The sequence below is a fragment of the Rhododendron vialii genome, chromosome 1a (assembly GCF_030253575.1).
Source record: "Rhododendron vialii isolate Sample 1 chromosome 1a, ASM3025357v1".
Lineage (NCBI taxonomy): Eukaryota > Viridiplantae > Streptophyta > Magnoliopsida > Ericales > Ericaceae > Rhododendron > Rhododendron vialii.
Genome location: NC_080557.1, coordinates 4,869,555 through 4,889,655, shown reverse-complemented (window position 1 = coordinate 4,889,655; position 20,101 = coordinate 4,869,555). Strand labels below are relative to the sequence as shown.

General features: G+C 36.5%; 1 protein-coding gene across 1 annotated transcript; it reads left to right on the top strand.

The window, feature by feature from the left end:
* The first annotated feature begins 7,862 nt into the window (after nucleotides 1–7,862).
* On the top strand, nucleotides 7,863–10,021 carry LOC131326740 (ankyrin repeat-containing protein ITN1-like). Its single transcript, XM_058359609.1, has 2 exons — nucleotides 7,863–8,534; nucleotides 9,005–10,021. The coding sequence occupies exons 1-2, from the start codon at nucleotides 7,863–7,865 to the stop codon at nucleotides 10,019–10,021; spliced, it is 1,689 nt and encodes a 562-aa protein (XP_058215592.1).
* Nucleotides 10,022–20,101: the final 10,080 nt, after the last annotated feature.

Sequence of the window (20,101 nt, the reverse complement as noted above, 5' to 3'; positions counted from 1 at the left end):
TGAGGACCCAAGTTACCCGGCGAATGAAAAAGCTAAATGAAGAAATTATGTTGCTAAAAAGTGGTTATTTCTCAAAATACTTAGGTAAAAGTAATCTTTTTTTTACTTTTTCGATTCATCTCGTCGAAATGGAACAAATGGGCCAGTAATGCATTCACTGTATGATAGCACTCTTATGTATATATGTTTAGCATTCGACTGTATCTATCTACCTATATACATACATACAAACATACGTAATGGGTATCTACCTATATACATACATACATACATACATACGTAATGGGTATCTACCTATATACATACAAACATACGTACGTACTTAATGGGCCAGTGATGCACTTGTGCAAACATAATCGCTCTAGTCATATTATGCTCAATCTTTTCCAGATTAATGAGAGAGGGAGGGGAGAGAGAAACAAGCGAACCATTCATGACGACAGTGCGAGAGAGAGGGGAGAGGAATATTGGAGAGAGTGAAGAAGGGATAAGAGAGAGGATGCAGAGCAAGAGAGAGACATGGAAGGACACAACAATTCTAGAGGAATGGCTCTGTGATGCAGCAATGAGAGGGGATGTAGATTCACTCGAGGAAATAATGACAATAGATGAACATATTCTGGATAAAATTTCGGTGGGAAGTTTCAAAGGGAAAAATCCCCTTCACATTGCTACATCAACAGGGCAAACAGAATTTGTTGAAAAACTTTTGATCTACAAGAAAGATCTTGCTAAAGTTGTGGACACGGAACTAGGCACAGCCCTTCACATAGCATCCTCTAAGGATTCTATGGGACAATTAGAGATTGTGAAACATTTAGTGCAAGTTAGCCCTGAGATGTGCGTGGCTCGTGATCGAGAAGGTAATAGCCCTCTTCATATCGCTGCCATGAATGGTAATGACAAAGTATTGAAGGTGTTGATTCGAACCAACCCCCTTGCTGCTCGACTTATGGTGGATCGCGGTGACACCATTTTGCACTTGTGTGTAAACTATAATCAGTTTGCGAGTCTAAAACTGCTGCTAGACGTTGTTGGATATGAATTCGCCAATTCTACTGATGTCAATGGCAACAACATATTGCATCTTGCTGTTTTTGGAAAACGATATGAGGTACGTCCATATTCAAACTTTTTATTGTTAAATTTTTGTCAAGTTTTGTTGGTCAATGTAAAATACGAAGTAATTCCATTCATAAAGCCCAGCAACGTCACTAACTGAGGATTCTAACGTAAAGTAAAAACAAAATACCAAATGATACTTCTAGCAACAGAACACCGGATTGTATTATTTACGTTCATCATTTCTATTCCTAGTTGTATTAGAACTCGGCAGATGGATGACGATTGGGGGGGTTAAATACCCTCATACCCCCAATAGGAAGACCTTTACAAGGGACGAAGGGAAGAAGAACAACACTCTCAGAGGTTATTGAACCCTCCGCCACCCGTATAAGCCACAGTAGCCACCTCATAAGGGTGGTGAAAATCTTTAGGGGCGGGTAAGAGAGAAAACCCTTTGAATCAGCTCATTTGTTTGGACCGGACTTTTTTTTGGGTGTTTTGTTGGTGTCTTCCCAACGTTCGGTGCGCAGCACCCTTCTCCACACAAGAATATGTGATGGAAAAGGGAGTTTGGGAATCACATGGTGGAGCCCCAACTTATGGGTGTCGCAGCGGTGTAGGCTGTCTGGGTCGTGGTCTGGGTGGGTGGCTCTGGCGGCAGCTGCGGGTGGTGGTGGTGAACTGATCTAGAGCTGATTGGCCGGGTGTTTGGGCTTAGAGTTTGGTTTTATCCGTTTGGGCCTTGCCTTAGATTTGGGCTGAATTGTATGTCTTGTCTTTTTGGCCTTTGTGTTGTTTTGAGCTTTACTATTTAAATTACCGGTGTTCATCCAACTTTTTGTTGGATTCCCTTCCCCTTGTCAAGTTTCTCAATAAAACTTTGTTGTTTGTAAAAAAAAAAAAAATCTGCCTTATTGAACTTGTCCTTTCCTATGTATCTATATTTCTTGTATTTTTATCTTATACTGTGTATTTACATATTTCAGATTATCGAATATCTGCTTAAGTGGCTGCAAGTGAAAAAAGTAGAAAACATGATCTTTGGCGGTGGGCTTGGTACATTCGTAGATGCGAATGAAAGAAAGGGATTGCTTAAGTGGCTGCCTGGGAAAAAAGTACTTGGAAAGATGTGCTTTGGGGGTGAGCTTAAATTAATAGATGTGAACGCAAGAAATGGAAGTGGGTGGACGGCGCTGGACATTCATTCCCGAGTAGCAGATAGGGAAGATAAGAAGAGTGAGAACTATCGTCGTATTGGAGACGTCCTACGTGAACATGGGGTTAAGAAATCCGACAAACTTTTTTTCCCATTCGATCCTATTTGGCAGAAGAAGAAAAAGGAAACATTAATGATTGTATCGTCGCTTATGGCGACAATTTTATTCCAAGCCGGGATCACCCCTCCCGGCGGCGTCTGGGTCGACAGTTCACCGGAACATGATGCCGGGAAAGCTATCATTGCTTACACCAATCCCAAAGCGTATCCGTACTTGATGTGTTTCAACACGGTAGGATTCCTTCTGTCCTTGACTACAATATTAGAGCTCATAGTTGTCTTGCCAACGCAAGTAAGGGCTTTTGGGTTCATTCGAGCTGGGATTTCATGGTTGACGATCATGATCATGGCGTTCGCTTATACATTCTCCGTTGTCGTCGTCTCGCCCCTGGACATGCATAAGTCCATAAACATTGTCATTTGGATTGTTATAGTGTGGGCCGTTGGGATAACATTTCTCCGCGTACTACCGTACCATGTTCAATCAATGCTACTCAACGTGATATTATCTCCAGTACTACAAGTGGTAGTTGTTCTGCTACTGCCTTTTGCAGCATGTTTTGCATGTTTTGCAGGTTTCTGCTACGTTTGTTCAATGCCATGTCGAAAAAAGCGTGAAAGTACTGGCCACTCGAGTACTGCAGCTAGCCAGAACGACTCAACGAGAGTTTTGATCAGAGAGTGAGTCACCACGTGCTGGTGCCCCAAGAGCACCCAATAATTAATTATTTTTCGATCATGCCATGCCATGAGTTTCTTATCCCTGGAAAGTGCTAGGACGCTTTTCTTTTTTGCTTGTCCTTGTTATGTTTGTACGTAATCCGTGGAGGATTTTAATGTATTTTTAGATGGTATTCGGAAAGTAAAATTGTAACATAATCCGTAGGAGCGTCTTTCAACCTTTTGTTGGAAGATTTGTTTTGTTTTTCTTATGGTTGTGCTGGTTTTCTCTGGCTCCTTGAGCAAAGATATTTCGTCCTCGATGTACCCCGTCGAGATATGTAAAATCGTTCGTTTGCCGAGCAAAAAAAAAAAAAAATCTCTGGTTATGCTACAAATTTAAGTTACTTGTGTCGTGAATCTTCTTTTTGCTTGTCCTCGTTATATTTGTACTTAATTTGTAGTTATGCAACAAATTAATTTGAGTTACTTGTGTTGTGAATCTAATAAGATATATTTGTGTTATTAATACTCTTTCCGTCTCATGTCTTTGTGATTATTTCATATACTATTTTAGAATGTCCTAAATTGTTTGCTCTCAGAGAAAAGTTGAAGAAAGAGGTATGTAAATTTGCATAAACAAACCCTCATAAATGATTCAAAGCAACTTCAAAATTAAAGTGTCTCGATATCATTTAACAAAAAGCTTAGGTACACAATCATAGAACGGTTAATGCTTGGTATTGAGTTTGGATGATTGTGTATATAGTATTACATATCATTTAAATGCGCATGAAAGTTTGTGAATGTATATTCATCATAAAGAAAGGTCTATTGAAACTCTGATTTATTGCTAGTAATGAGGCGTGTTTTTGATTAATAATCTTTGGACTATTTTTTTTTTTTTGCCTTATTCATAATTTTTTGCATTTGTTAATATTTTGTAAATTTCTTGGAATATGTAAATGCGTATTCATCACAGCAAAATGTTTACTTAAATTCTATTAGTTTTTTTTAGAACAATTTTTTTGCTCGGCAAACGGAACATTTTTAGAACAATGAGTATTATCGACTCTCTTTTTCTGTTGCTCGGCAAAATGAAATTTCATAAAACTCGAAAGGATACATCGAGGGGGAAGGTTGAGGATCGCACATGCTCAACTCAACCAGGGAATGAGAACACTACAAGAAAAATTATATTGGGTGACGAATGAAAATCGTCACAAATTAAATGTTTTTCGTCGCAAATAATATAGGTGACAAAAAAAAATTTGTCGACTAAAGGTTGTCGAGGATTCCTACCTGGTGACGAAATCTATTTTTCGTCACCTATAGTGCCTTTTGATGACGAAATATTTCGTCGCCAAAAAGTGAATAATTGGTGACGAAATTTTTTCCCTCGCTTATTGTGCTGTTTGATGACGAAAAAATTCGTCACCGATGGGTCACATCGGTGACCAATATAAGAAATCAGTGACGAAATTTTTCGTTGCAAAAGACGTTTTCATATGGGAAAAAAATCCTTCTTTCTTGCATTTGGTGATGAAAAAAATATTTCATTACTAAATTGGTCACATTTGGTGATGAAAAATAATTTCGTCACCTTTTTTAAGCTTTCGGTGACGAAAAATGTATTTTATCACCAAATGAGTACCCTTTGGTGACGAAAATATATTTTTCGTCGCTAAACAAGTATAATTGATGACGAAATTATTTTGTCACTGAAGCTGTTAAAACAGTGACGAATTTATTTTTTCGTCGCCAAATATACTCATTTATTGACGAAATTAAATTTCGTCGCCACTTTTTCGTCACCAATTTTCATTTTTCTTGTAGTGGAAGACGAGAATCATCCAGAAGGAAGTTGAATGACGAGGAGTGGCGGTAATCCAAGCTGCGGTATTAAAAGAAGGACAATGTAATAGTTTTCACTGGAGTTGCTTTATTATGGCCAAAATTTCATTAAGAGATGAGAACAAGTTACACAATCGGATAAAAAACTTAAATGTATCGATGAATGAACATGGAAGTCAGTGAGGTTAAGTGACCAACCTGGCTCCACTTTTGAGTCTGAGAAATCAATTTTAAATAATTGCTTAAAAAATTTGACAAAATAGTCATTGGCAATATAACTTTCTTGCAATAAACGCTGAGCCAAAAAAAAAAAAAATTCAATAAACTCAATTTGCTCTAATTGGCCAAATTTATCTTGACATGCAATTTAAACTAAAGTGTAAACAAACATTAAATTGGTGTCGTCAAAATAGTAATTTAATATGGGAGAGAGTTAAGAGAACCATTTCAAGAATGTGGTTTATGTCTTTCTAAAGCTTAGTTTGATGAGGACCCAGGTTACCCGGCGAATGAGAAAGCTAAATGAAGAAACTATGTTATTAAAAAGTGGTTATTTCTTAAAATACTTAGGTAAAGGTAAATTTTTTTTTTAATTTTTCAATTCGATTCAAATAGGATAATTAATAATATTTATATTATTCAGGTTGTTTTTATTAAAAACGGTGTAATAAACTGCCGGTATTAAAAACAACGTTATATTCTGCTTTTTCCGGCAGTAATTTTAAAAACTGCCGGTAAATGTCCTTAGAAACGGCAATCCCAGAAAAACCGCCGTTTCATGTAAATATTTTCGGAAATTTTATTAATGCCGCTAAAAGTGTCATTTAGTGGTAGTTATTTAATAAGGGATAATAAAACCGCCGGTAAAGCCAAAATTTGACGTAGCACTACAAGAAAAATTAAAATTGGTGACGAAAAAGTGGCGACGGAATTTAATTTCGTCACTAAATGAGTATATTTGGCGACGAAAAAATAAATTCGTCACTATTTTGGTAACTTCCATGACGAAATAATTTTGTCACCAATTATACCTGTTTAGCGACGAAAAAAATATTTTCGTCACCAAAGGTACCCATTTGGTGACGAAATACATTTTTTGTTGCCGAAAGCTTAAAAAAGGTGACGAAATTATTTTTCGTCGCCAAAGATAATCATTTGGTGACAAAAATATATTTCGTCGCCAAATGAGAGTAATTTAGTGACGAAATATTTATTTGGTGACGAAATTATTTTTCGTCATCATTTTAACACTTTCAGCGACAAAAAATATATTTCGTCGTCAAATGGGCACCTTTTGTGACGAAATTTATGAATTGCGCTTTGTCACTAAATGTATTTCGGACGTAACTCTTTACTAAAAACTCCTATTGAGATAATTCAAATTGGGTTTGAACAATAACTCAATTGCCTACAACTTTCATGTTTATCAAATTTGCTAATTTTAATGTTTAAAGGTTCAAAATTACATTCAAAATATATTTTCATGTTAAACATATGTGTTATATATTAGATATTTCAAATATTTACTGAAAAGTGTGTGTGGTGCAGTTGGTTGGAACTTGCGCGAAAAACTCAATGAACTCGGGTTCGAAACCCAACAGAAGCAAGAAAGAATGATTTTTTTTCCCATATGAAAATATTTTTTGCAACGAAAAATTTCGTCACCGATGTGTCATATTGGTGACGAATTTTTTCGTCGCTAAAAGGAATAATTGATGACAAAAAATTTTGTCATCAAAAAGCACAATAAGCGAGGAAAAAATTTTCGTCACCAATTATTCACTTTTTGGTGATAAAATATTTTATCATCAAAAGGCACTATAGGTGACGAAAAATAGATTTCATCACTAGGTAGGAATCCTCGACAACTTTTAGTCGACAAAATTTTTTCGTCACCTATATTATTTGTGACGAAAAACATGCAATTTGTGACGATTTTCATTCGTCACCCAATTGAATTTTTCTTGTAGTGTAGTGTGGTGGAGCATTTGGGCGCAACTTCTTCTGGGCAACAGGCTCCGAGGTCCAATACTGAGAAACGTGACTTTGTTTGGTTTGGGTCTAGAGAACCTTTCTCCTTGGGTATGATTCCAAATAATTTTTCTTCCTAATTATTAGTATCATTTCTCAATAAAAACGGCTATTCACACATCATCAAACACAACCTCTTACATACATATGAGTTTTCCATTTATTACCCTAGCTAAAACATCTCCCTAGATCATCCTATGCTCATGGATTGTTAACATGGCAAGGGTGAACCTGCGTTTGCAACATAATAGGATTTGATTTCCTTCAGAGACAAACTATGATTTTAAGTGGGGGGCCATGGCGGTGGGTTGCTGTGCTAGTCGCCCCCAAGGTTTGGAATGCGCAGTCAGGTCCAATAATGGCTCGGCTGCAGGGTTATTCCTTGGTTAAGAGAGAGAGAGAGAGAGAGAGAGAGAGAGAACTAAAAAAGTACTTCAATATGCTCCTTCCGTCCCAATTTGTTTGTACAATCGTCGAAATTCGTGTCTTTCAAAAATATACTTATATCTTACATTTTATAACATTTTTTATGATTTTGAAGACTTTGTATAATAAAACTAATTGAGATCTATCAAACAAGATTCATATTGTATATTAAAAACATTACGAATTGAAAATTATAGACAATTTTTTAAGAGGTCAAACGCTCTCAAAAAGTCAAAAAGAGGACAAACAAACCGGGACGGAGGAAGTAACTTCCTGCCCACGGGCATTAAGTTGACTTACATCCCTCGGTATCTGGGCTGCATATTTAAATCAAATTAGGAAGCTGCATTCACCGTATGATAGCGCTCTTGTGTATACTATATATTAAGCATTCGACTGTATCTATCTACCTATATACATACATACATACATGGGCCAGTGATGCACTTGTGCAAACATAATCGCTGCAGTCATATTATGCTCAATCTTTTCAAGATTAATGAGAGAGGCAGGAGAGAGAGGAGGGGAGAGAGAAACAAGCGAACGATTGATGACGACAGCGCGACAGAGAGGGGAGAGGAATATCGGAGAGAGGGAAGACGGGATAAGAGAGAGGATGCAGAGCAAGAGAGAGACATGGAAGGACACAACAGTTCTAGAGGAATGGCTCTGTGATGCAGCAATAAGAGGGGATGTAGATTCACTCAAGGAAATAATGACAATAGATGGACACATTCTGCATAAAGTTTTGGTCGGAAATTTCAAAGGGAAAAATCCTCTTCACATTGCTACATCAACAGGGCAAACAAAATTTGTTGAAGAACTTTTGAATTATAAACAAGATCTTGCTCATGCTGTAGACAAGGAACTAGGCACGGCCCTTCACATAGCATCCTCTAAGGGGCATTTAGATATTGTGGAACATTTAGTGAAAGTTAGCCCTGAGATGTGCGTGGCTCGTGATCGAGAAGGTAATAATCCTCTTCATATCGCTGCCATGAATGGTAATGACGAAGTATTGAAGGTGCTGCTTCGAACCAACCCCCGCGCAGCTCTACTTTTGGTGGATCGAGGTGACAATATTTTGCATTTGTGTGTAAACTATAATCAACTTGCAAGTCTGAAACTACTGCTAGACGTGATTGGAGATGAATTCGCAAGTTCTACTGATGTTAACGGCAACAACATATTGCATCTCGCTGTTTTTGGTAAACGATGTGAGGTACGTTCATATTCAAACTTTTTATTGTTAATTTTTTGGCAAATTGTTTTGGTCAGTGTAAAATAATTCCATTCATAAAGCCCAGCAAATGCATGATTGTCCATATTCAAACTTTTTATTGTTAATTTTATTGTTAAGTTTATTGTATAAAGATTTTCACTTAGTCTTGATGAGAGTAATTTAAGAAGTAAAATATTTATAATTCGGAAGCTTAAAAAATGTTTACGAAAACTACAGTTAGTCGAGAATCTGAAAATTTATAGGGTGCTCGTAGACGACCACCTATTGGTGCCCAACACCCTTCTCCACACACGAATAGTGATGGAGAAGGGAGGGGAACCACATGACAGAGCTCCAAGCCCACTGAAGAAGTACTCCTAAAATCTACCTTATTGAACTTGTCCTTTTCTACGTATTTATATTTCTTTGATTTTTATGTAAATCTCAAACCGTGTATATATATATTCCAGATTATCAAATATCTGCTACCTGAGAGGCCGATGAAAGAAAAAAACGAAGGCAGTGAGCTTGGTCAACTAAAAGATGTGAATGCAAGAAATGGAAGTGGGTGGACAGCGTTGGATATTCATTCCCGAGTAGTAGAGAGTGAATCTGAGAAGAGTGAAGATGAGAAGAGTGAATCTGAGAAGAGTGAAGATGAGAAGAGTACGTCCTATCATGATATCGGAGACGTCCTACGTGCTTCTGGGGTTAATAAATCCGACAAACTTTTTTTCCCATTTGATCCCTATTGGGAGAAGAAGAAAAATGAAACATTAATGATTGTATCATCGCTGATGGCGACGATTTTATTCCAAGTCGGGATCATCCCTCCCGGCAGTGTTTGGGCCGACAGTTCACCAGAACACAAAGCCGGAAAAGCTATAATTGCTTACACCAATCCCAGAGCGTATTCCTACTTAATGTTTTTCAACACGGTAGGATTCCTTTTGTCTTTGACTACAATCTTCGAGCTCATTGTCGTTCTGCCAACGAAAATAAAGGCTTTTGGGTTTATCCGAGCTGGGGTCTCGTGGTTGACAATCATGATCATGGCGTTCGCTTATACGTTTTCCGTCTTCATTGTCTCGCCCACGGAGATGTATAAGTCTGTAAACCTTGTCATTTTCGTTACTGCTATAGTGTGGGCTGTTGGGATATCATTTCTCCACGTACTACCATACAAGGTTCAATCCAAACTACTTGGCGTGATAGTATGCCCACTAAATGCGACAGTTAAGGTGCTACTATGTTTTGCAAGAATTTTGTTTGGATGTTTCGAATGTTGTTTTGGCTGTTTGGCTGTATGTTTAGCCTGTTTGGCTGCATGTGCTACCGCACCAGCATTGGCAACAATTTGCAAGTGGGCTGCAGATTCGGAATCACCACCAAGTACTCCTACTGTCCAGTCGGCTGGAGATACGGCCTCACCACCAATTGGTGCAGTTAGCCAGAACGACTCGAGGATTGTTTCGATTCAGGAGTAATTATTCAATGGTCTTTGGCAGTGTCACATTCGTGTCCCAACACCGTTCCTTGACAGAAATGTGTTTTTGAAATTAAATGATTTTAAGTCATCAAGTGTCGGTCTCCCAAGACACCCAATAATTGTTCTTCGATCATGCCATGCGGTGTGTTTCTTATGCTTGGAAAGTGCTGTAGGACACTTTCCTTTTTGTGTGTCCTCATTATATTTGTACTATGTGGTTATGCTGCAATTTAAGTTGTGTCGTGAATCTAATAAGAGTAAGTGGTGTTATTCATTAATACTCTTTCCATCTCATTTATTTATTTTTGTTTCATATACTATTTTGAAATGTCCCAAATTGTTTGCTCTCAAAGAAAAGTTAAAGAAAGAGTTGTGTAAATTTTCATAAACTAACACTCATAAATTAATAATTAAAAGTAACTTTAAAATTAAAGTGTCTCAATATAATTTAAATGTGCATGGAAGTTTGTGAATCTATATTCATCACAAAGAAATGTCTATTGAAACTATGGTTTATTGACAGTAATGATTGGTGTTTTGGCTTGATAATCTTTGGACTAATTTTTTTTTTTTTTTTGCCTTATTCATAATTACGGTTATTGAGTGATGGTCAGAGAAACCGTAGCTAAGATGAGGATAACGTAATAATTTTAGTCGAGTTACTTTCTGATTGCGCAATTTCATAAGAAAAACATGCATGGGACCAAATTTACAAGATTCAGATAAAAAATTCAAATGGAACAAAGGATAAACTTGGAAGTTAGTGGGGCAAGTAATCACACTTGAACTGGCTCTGCTCTTGAGTCAAGGAAAAATCAATCTTAATGTAATTGCGTAGAAAATTTACCAAAAGAGTCATTGGCGATATAACTTTCTTGCAATAAACCCTGAGGAAATAATAAAAATAAAAAAAGACAACTTTCTTTTAATAAACTCAATTTGCTGTTAGTGGCCAATTTAATTTATCTTAACATACAATTTACTAAGCTTTCAGTGTAAACAAAGGTTAAAATGGTGTCGTGAAACTATAGTAATTTAATATGGGAGAGACGTAAGAGATCCATTTCAAGGACGAGGTTAATTATTATCTTTTGAAAGCTCAGTTTGATGAGGGCAAAGGTTGTAGAAACGATTCCGTAACGGACTGGGTACGGCCAGTGCCTCCCCTTTGATCGAAAAATGGTACGGTTGGCCCTTCTTTCTTTTCTTTTTTTTAAACCAACGATCTATATTATAAAACATAGCGACTTTTGTCAACACATACTAACTCAGCGTCCTCTGCAATTGTCGAATCACCTTTACATGTTGATCCTAGCTATTTGATCAATAAATGTTTCCTTATATAAACCTATAGGGAGACGTTTTCTACTCCCTCCGTCCCTTTTTTAGAGTCCAGTATTCTATTTTGGGCTGTCCCTTAATAAGTGTCCATTTTGTAAAATTAATGGGTAAAAGTTGGTGTATTGTCTATTTTGTCCCTAAAAGTAAATTCTATTTTGAAAAGTTAGTGAGTAAAAATGTAATGATGATGGGTAAGTAGGGGAAAGTGGAGAAAAAAATTGATGTGAAAGGTATAATGATGATGTCTTTTTAATAAGTTGGAGTTACGAAGCAGGACATTTAAAAAGGGACGGAGGGAGTAATATTTTTAGTTTGACCTGTTGTAGGGTAATCTATACAATTTCCTTTTCAATTGATTACCCTTTTAGTTTTTCCCCTTTTGAGTTGATTTCATTCGTTTAAAGAGGGTTGATAAGAACAAAAAATCATCAAATTAAATATAAGAGCTGATCTTAAAGAAAATGTGTTATTTTTTAACATTATTTGATGTTGCATTGAATTGATGTATTGCATTATTATTTTATGTAATTGATTAGATGAACTCTGGTTAAGCATATTTGAAAACACAACATTTGGTTGGCAGGTGGCCAACTATAAAGAATGAGAATTCATTTAAATTGTGTTTAAAACATGTTACTTCATACCTTTAGGCACGGACAATCAATAGTGCATTAATAAAATATAATTAAGTGCTTACAATTCTGGGATATTCCATCCCAATCAAATCCGCATAAAAAACAAACAGTAGCAATACAACTAGAAATAACAGGGTAGATATAGAAATCGCCCACTAAAACTGTGGCATTATTTACCAACCTATCTACACAACGGTTTGCCTCGCGATAGATATGCTTGATGGAAACGTCTTCAAATTCTTGCATCAGACACCTGCAGTCCAGTAAAATATCACCTCCCTTAATGCCCGGATTTCTGGCTTGATACGGTTGGTCCTTTTGTGTGAAAGCTTTTCCCGGACTTAAAAAGCAGAGTTATTTGAGCATTTGCACCTGGGTTACTTAGGTCCGTTCTAGAAAGCAAATTAAGTATATATTTTTTAAGAAGGTAATTTTAAGTTAAAAAATTGTGTGTTTACGCAAATAATTTTTTTATCAATATGGATCTTGTTTGATAGATCTTATTGAGATCTTTTAATCAGTGCAAAAAAAAAATTCAAAAATTGTGTCGTGAAAAACTTTCAAAAAAAAAATTAAATAATTTTTCCTTTTTTGCGTGTCCTCGTTATATTTGTACTTTGTGATTATGCTGCAATTTAACTTGTGTCGTGAATCTAATAAGATTAAGTGGTGTTATTCATTAATACTCTTTTTTTTTTTTTCTCGGCAAACGAAACATTTTTATATTACTCGAAGGGGGTACATCGAGGGAAGACTCAAAACTCACAAGAGCTTTGATACACCAAAAGATACACTAATACATACACACGCATCCAACAGATAGTTGAATGGCACACCAAAAAACTACGAACCTTACAATCTCAATTTTCGGATACCATCTAAAAAAACCTTGAACTCCTCCACGGTGTAGACCTTGATATCAAATTTTGCCTTCATCCACATCGCAACCCGAGTTTTAACTACCTCTCCCACTTCCCAGGCTTGTTTTGTTGAGTTGTTGAAAATGTAGTCATTCCTTACCAACCATATGGACCATAACGTTGCATAGAAACAAGCCTCCCAAATGTGTTTCTCTAACCTAGTAAATCCATTTGCAAACCACCAGCTAGCTAGAACTGGTACCGAAACTGGACAAACCCATTTGATGCTCCACCAATCTAGGATTATTGACCAAACACTCCAGGAAAAATGGCAATGCAGAAATAAGTGCTGATGAGTTTCAAGGTGCAAAGAACAAAGAGGACACAAAGCTAAGTGAAACTCATCTATCACATTTCTACAAAGAAGTTCTGACCTGGTAACTGCTTTTTCTTTGACTGCCAACCAAGCAAAAATTTCCACCTTTGGAGGACTTAAGTTCTTCCACAATGATCCCAGTAAATCGCTGCTTGAATGATGTAGCAATTCCCACTGCCCATAAGCTGATTTAACTGTGAAATTACCATCCCCGTCCACCGCCATAATAACATGTCAAGCTTTGTTGGATTTAACGACACACGTTGAAGTCGAAGTCTCAGGTTGACCATCTCTTGATTCTCTCGCCCAAAAAATTCTCTCCTGAACGATAGGTCCCAAGATCCCCCAGCCTCATCATCCCTCATGTTGCTGATCAACATCTCCTTTTGAGTAGATAAGGAGAATAGCCTAGGATATTCTTCTTTCAACGGTAACTCACCTAACCAAACATGTTCCCAAAACACAGTTGCATTGCTTGAGTTTACTTGGACTTTAAAGCCCTCTCGGATGGAGTAGCCCAAATGAGATGAAGGATTCTCCAATGAAGAAATATCCGCCCATATTCTTGAGGTTGGACCTGAGCCATGAACGTAGGGCAACCAGCAATTAGCATCCAACCCGTATTTTCCTCTAATGACTTTCACCCAAAGAGACTCTTTATCTTTACCAAATCTCCACCACCATTTAGCCAAAAGTGCTATGTTCTGTTGCAACATCTTTTTCACCCCCAAACCTCCATCAGATTTCTTCTTAGTAATCTCATCCCATTTAACCAGGTGGATCTTCTTTTTGTCACGGGTGTCACCCCAAAAAAACTGTCTCTGCAACTTCTCCAGTTTCCTCGCTACAGCTAGTGGCATTTTGAACAAGGACATAAAGTAGATGGGCACATTAGCAGTTGATAGGCGCGTAAATGTTCACATACGCGCCTCCTAATTTGCCATTGCTAAGTCTATTTATATTATTATTTGGAGTTTTATGCTTTATTTTTGTGTTGTAAGTATTTGGAGAGTTCGATGTAAAAAGTGCAAAAATTGGAATATAGAATGATGTTCGAAGTTGAGTCGTATGAGTTCAATCTAGTGGAAGTTCTAAATTGCAATATGGAGCCAAAGAGTTAAACTCTCACTGTAAGAAGAAATTACGAATTGGGCTTGGATTTATTCTATTACACGGTGGGCCCAATGGCTAAATGGTGGGCCAAGACTTAATATGTAAGAGTCGGCTGGGAGTAATATAGGATAGAGAGCTGCGAAAAAAAGGACAAGGCGACTACGGATCATGATTCCCACGCACGCATAACAGAGGGAGCAGAACGGGGGCTGCCGAGGCTTTCGTTTGCCTTTCGAGATCTCTTTTCTTTCTTTCAAGTTTTGTTCTTTTCAAGTTTTTGACGCTTTATTTAATTACTCGCATGTCAGTAACTCGTATTGATTTATGTTCTTTATTAAAGTTGTTCGTCGGTATTCAATTAGTTGTTATCTTTTGTTTAAATTAGATTTCAAGCATGATGCAAGTTAAGGTTTATTTTGCTTTTTGTTTAATAATGTGTGAGTAGTCATATAGGTAGGGTCGCGGGGTGATTAGCACACCGTGGCTAGTTTGGGCACTGCTCCTTTTATCAAACAATGAAAGAATGATTTTAGATTGGAAAATACTTTCCGCGGACGAATTCGGGGCATCGTCGGAGCCCATGTGAACGGGGGAATAGGGGTCCAAAACTCATTCTCCGCTGCGCATGGGTATACGGCGACCATAGGGTCTCGCATCTTGCGGGATATCTTTTTCAATCTAAAATTAAACGTTTTTAAGAACTCTAAACAAAGCAGGTTAATCCGGACTAGTTACAAGTGCTATGAACCCTACGACTGTACCTTCTTTTTATTTATTTGAAAGAATACATCAATTTGTTAGTTTTTATTAATCTCAACCAAATCGACAAGGGGTGGCTACCTAAGAGCCCATTTAAATTATAACAATCCGAATTTTTAGTCAACACACATTATTGTCTCTGTGGATTCGACTCCGGACTTACCGGATATTGTGCTACGTCGGTTTCAGCCCTGCGCTTGGGGCAACCCATTAATTTAGGATTAGAAAATCGTCAAGCAGCAGTGTTGGAGTTGATAAGAGTAATCCTTCCCCCAGTCGAAATGCAATGAGTTCTCCAAACACTCAACACCTTCTCGGTCCTCTCAATAACCGGATCCCAAGTCTTGATTCTACCTGGGTTTGCACCTAGAGGTAACCCAAGGTAGAATCAAGACTTGGAATACTCTTTCCATCTCATTTATTTATTTTTGTTTCATATACTATTTTGAAATGTCCCAAATTATTTGCTCTCAAAGAAAAGTCAAAGAAAGAATTGTGTAAATTTTCATAAACTAACACTCATAAATTAATGATTAAAAGCAACTTTAAAATTAAAGTGTCTCAATATAATTTAAATGTGCATGGAAGTTTGTGAATCTATATTCATCACAAAGAAATGTCCATCCAAACTTTGGTTTATTGACATTAATAATTGGTGTTTTGGCTTGATAATTTTTGGACTATTTTTTTTTATCTTATTCATAATTTTTCGCATTTGTTAATATTCTATTAATTTCTTTAATTTCAAACTGCAAAGTTATGATCAAAATCTTAAATGTACACTGAACATGAAGATAATCCAAAATAGACAATTTTTTGAACTATTTTTTTTATTCAATTTTATTGTTTTGGGTTATAGTTTAATAGATTCATCTCATCGAGAGGAATCAATAGTTTACAAAAATTTGACGCAAAACTTACAACGACAAAATAAATTTGGATGAAGACAGGAAGTATCCACGGTTATTGAGTGATGGTTAGAGAAACCGTAGCTAAGATGAGGATAACGTAATAATTTTAGTCGAATTACTTTTTGCACTACAAGAAAAAATTGCATTGGGTGACAAATGAAAATCATCACAAATTGCATATTTTTCGTTACAAATAATATAGGTGACGAAAAAAAATTTGCCGACTAAAGGTTTTCGAGGATTTCTACCTGGTGACGAAATCTATTTTTTGTCGCCTAAAGTACCTTTTGGCGACGAAAAATTTCATCATGGAAAAATGACTTGGTGGCGAAATTTTCTTCGTCACCTATTGTGCTTTTTGACGACAAAAAATTTCGTCACAAATTATTTCCTCTGGCTTGTCAAAGGTGACCCATCGGTGACGAAATTTTTCGTCACAAAAGACATTCTCAGATATAAAAAAATTTATCCAACTTTCTTGCACCTGCTCGGTTTCGAGCCCGAGTCTCCTAGGTTTTGCACGCAAGCTTTAACCAACTACACCACACACACTTTTCAATATATTTTTGAAATATCTAATATATAACACATATATTTAACATTAAATATATTTTGAATGGCATTTTGAACATTTAAACATTAAAATTAGCAATTTTGATAAACATGAAAGTCGTAGCTCTTTATGTTATTGTTCAAACCCAATTTCAATTATCTTTAATCGGAGTTCTGAGCAAAGAGTTATGCCTAAAATATATTTGGTGACAAAGCGTAATTCCTAAATTTCGTCATCAAAAGTATCTATTTGGTGACGAAATAAATTTTTCGTCGCTGAAAACATAAAAAATAAAATGAAAATATTTTTCGTCGCCAAATTGGTCCATTTTGACGAAATATTTTTTTCATCACCAAATAGTTATCTTTGGCGACAAAAAATAATTTCGTCTCATTTTTTACTCTTTTGGCGACGAAATAAAATTTTCGTCGCCAAATAGGTACCTTGGATGACGAAAATATCTATTTCGTCACTAAAATAGTTATAATTGGTGATGAAATAATTTTAACGCAGAAGTTGTCAAAATAGTAACGAATTTATTTTTTCATCGCTACTTTTTCGTCACTGAACATACTTTTTTTTATAGTGCTGATTGCACAATTTCATAAGAAAAAAATGGGACCAAATTTACAAGATTCAAATAAAAAATTTAAATGGAACAAAGAATAAACATGGAAGTTAGTGGGGCAAGTAATCACACTCGAACTGGCTCTGCTCTTGAGTCAGGAAAAATCAATTTTAATGTAATTGCGTAGAAAATTAACCAAAAGAGTCATTCGTGATATAACTTTCTTGCAATAAACGCTGAGGAAAAAATTTAAAAAAAAAGAAGAAGACAAAACTTTCTTTTAAACTCAATTTGCTGTATGTGGCCAATTTAATTTATCTTAACATACAATTTACTCAGCTTTCAGTGTAAACAAAGGTTAACATGGTGTCGTGAAAATAGTAATTTAATATTGGGGAGAGGTAAGAGATCCATTTCAAGGACGAGGTTAATTATTATCTTTTGAAAGCTCAGTTTGATGAGGACAAAGGTTGTAGAAAATGTGTTATTTTTTAACATTATTTGATGTTGCATTGAATTGATGTGTGTCATTATTATTTTATGTAGCTGATTAGATAAACTCTGTTTAAGCACTTTTGAAAATACAATACTTGGTTGGCAGGTGGCCAACAATAAAGAATGAGAATTCATTTAAATTGTGTTTAGAACATGTTACTTTATGCATTTAGGTACGGGCAATCACTAGTGCATTAATAAAACATAATTAAGTGCTAACAATTCTGGGATATTCCATCCCAATCAAATCCACATAAAAAACAGTAGCAATACAACTAGGAATAACAGGGTAGATATAGAAATCTCCCACTGAAACCGGTCCATCATTTACCAACGCGTCTGCACAACGATTTGCCCTGCAATAGATATGCTTGATGGAAACGTCTTCAAATTCTTGCATCAGACACCTGCAGTCAAGTAAAATATTACCTAAAGGATGATTGCCGTTTTCTTATCATTTAGCAGTTGAATTAACACCCATTGCATCCACTTCAATTTCCAGCCTTCTAATATTTTCGTCCTTCGCGAAAACCAGCCCATCCCTTAATGCCCGGATTTCAGCCTTGATACGGTTGGCCCTTTTGTGTGACATGCATATATATAAGACACCCGGATATGAGAAAGCTTTTCCCGGACTTATAAAAGCAGAGTTATTTGAGCATTTGCACTAGCTGGCTTACTTGTACCAACCAGAAAAGCAAGATTCCTACACTAGGATTAGCTTATCCCACCCCCTACTTGATTAATTTATCCTTAATTAGCTTATCTCACTTGTTGTAATGACTTGGATGCCCTTAACCTTAAATCTTCCTCCACTTTAGGATTTGGATTAACTTTCTTTATTGAGAAAATATGAAGGACAATGTAATAGTTTTCAGTCGAGTTGCTTTATGATTGTGAAAATATTTCATTAAGATATGGGATCAAATTTACCCAATCGGACAAAAATTTAAATTGATCGATGAATACAAATGAAAGTTTGTTGGGTCGAATGACCAACTTGGCTCCGCCCTTGAGTCCGCGAGAAATCAATTAATTATAATGTGATTGCTAAAAAAATTGACAAAAAGAGTGATGACGATATAACTTTCTTGCAATAAATGCTGAGCCAAAAAAAAAAAAAGGACTTTCTTTGAATAAACTCAATTTGCTGTAAGTGGCCAATTATATCTTAACATACAATTTACAGTGAAGTGCAAACAAAGGTTAAAATGGAGTTGTCAAAATGGCAAATTTAATATGGGAGAGAGGTAAGAGATGCATTTCAAGAACGTGGTTAATATCTTTTGAAAGCTCACTTTGATGACGATCCAGGTGGTCGATACGATTCCATATCGGACTGCTACAGCCCGCGTTTGATAGCAAAACTGGTATTGCGCCCAAATAGAGCTGTAAATGAACCAAGCTATTCGGGAATGGGGGCTCGGTGTTAGGCTCAATCGACTAGAGCTCGCGAAAAAATTAATAAGAAAGCCTGAACATTAGTATGCTCGGCTCATCTTAGCTCCATAAGACTCGTTTTCATTTAGCAGAAGGGCATTGCATTGCTTCTTACTAATTCAAAAGTAACATTTCGATGTGCAATGCTAAAAAACCCTATAGAAAATTGTATCACTATTTCCAAATAGAGGCTATTTCTTGTAGTTTATATAGATGTAAGACACATGCACATGCACATGCACAATTAAAATCTCCTCTACTATGCAAGTATAAATATGTATTGTTGGTGGTTGGCTCGTTAAGAATTGTGAACAAGCTCGAACTCGAGTTAAGTTTCGACTAGTTCAACTCATGCTCGACTTGTTAAGCTTTCACTATGTTTGAGCTCGAGCTTCCCAACGATCAGCTGATCAGCTTGGCTGGTTTTACATCCCTAACTGTGTTCTTATCTTGGACTTATCTATTTGTAGGGTTAAATTGAGAATTTGCACGGTTGCACCCAACTTGCTTATACCAACAGGATAAGCAAGACCTCTACAGGTGGATTAGCAATTATCCCACTCCTTACCCTATCCTTAGCTTATCCCACTTGTACTAATGACTTGGATGCCCTCGACCTTAAATCTCCCTCTTTAGAATCATAAGTACATTATTGAGATGAAGGAAACATATATTTATTCTCCAATTATTTGCCTTGTCCATCAAAACGTACATGCAATTATTAACGTACACGCATGCAATATGGGGTTGAATTTGCATCCATTCTTCACCCTAATCAGGCTGTTTTCTACGGTACTTGAGTGTCTCAGGCAGTCCCGCGATGGCAAACTTACATGAGAGGAGAGCAGGGAAAAAAGTAAGTCATAGGAGTCGAAGGAAAAACTTAATTATGTACATGGGAGACCTTAATTAAGATTAATTGTTAGGTCTGTCAGGATGAAGTCCAAATTAATCCTTTAGAGCATCCAGGAATTGGTCTCCCGGATGTTGAGCAAGCTGGAGTGGGTTGGAGTGGCGAAAGCAGATG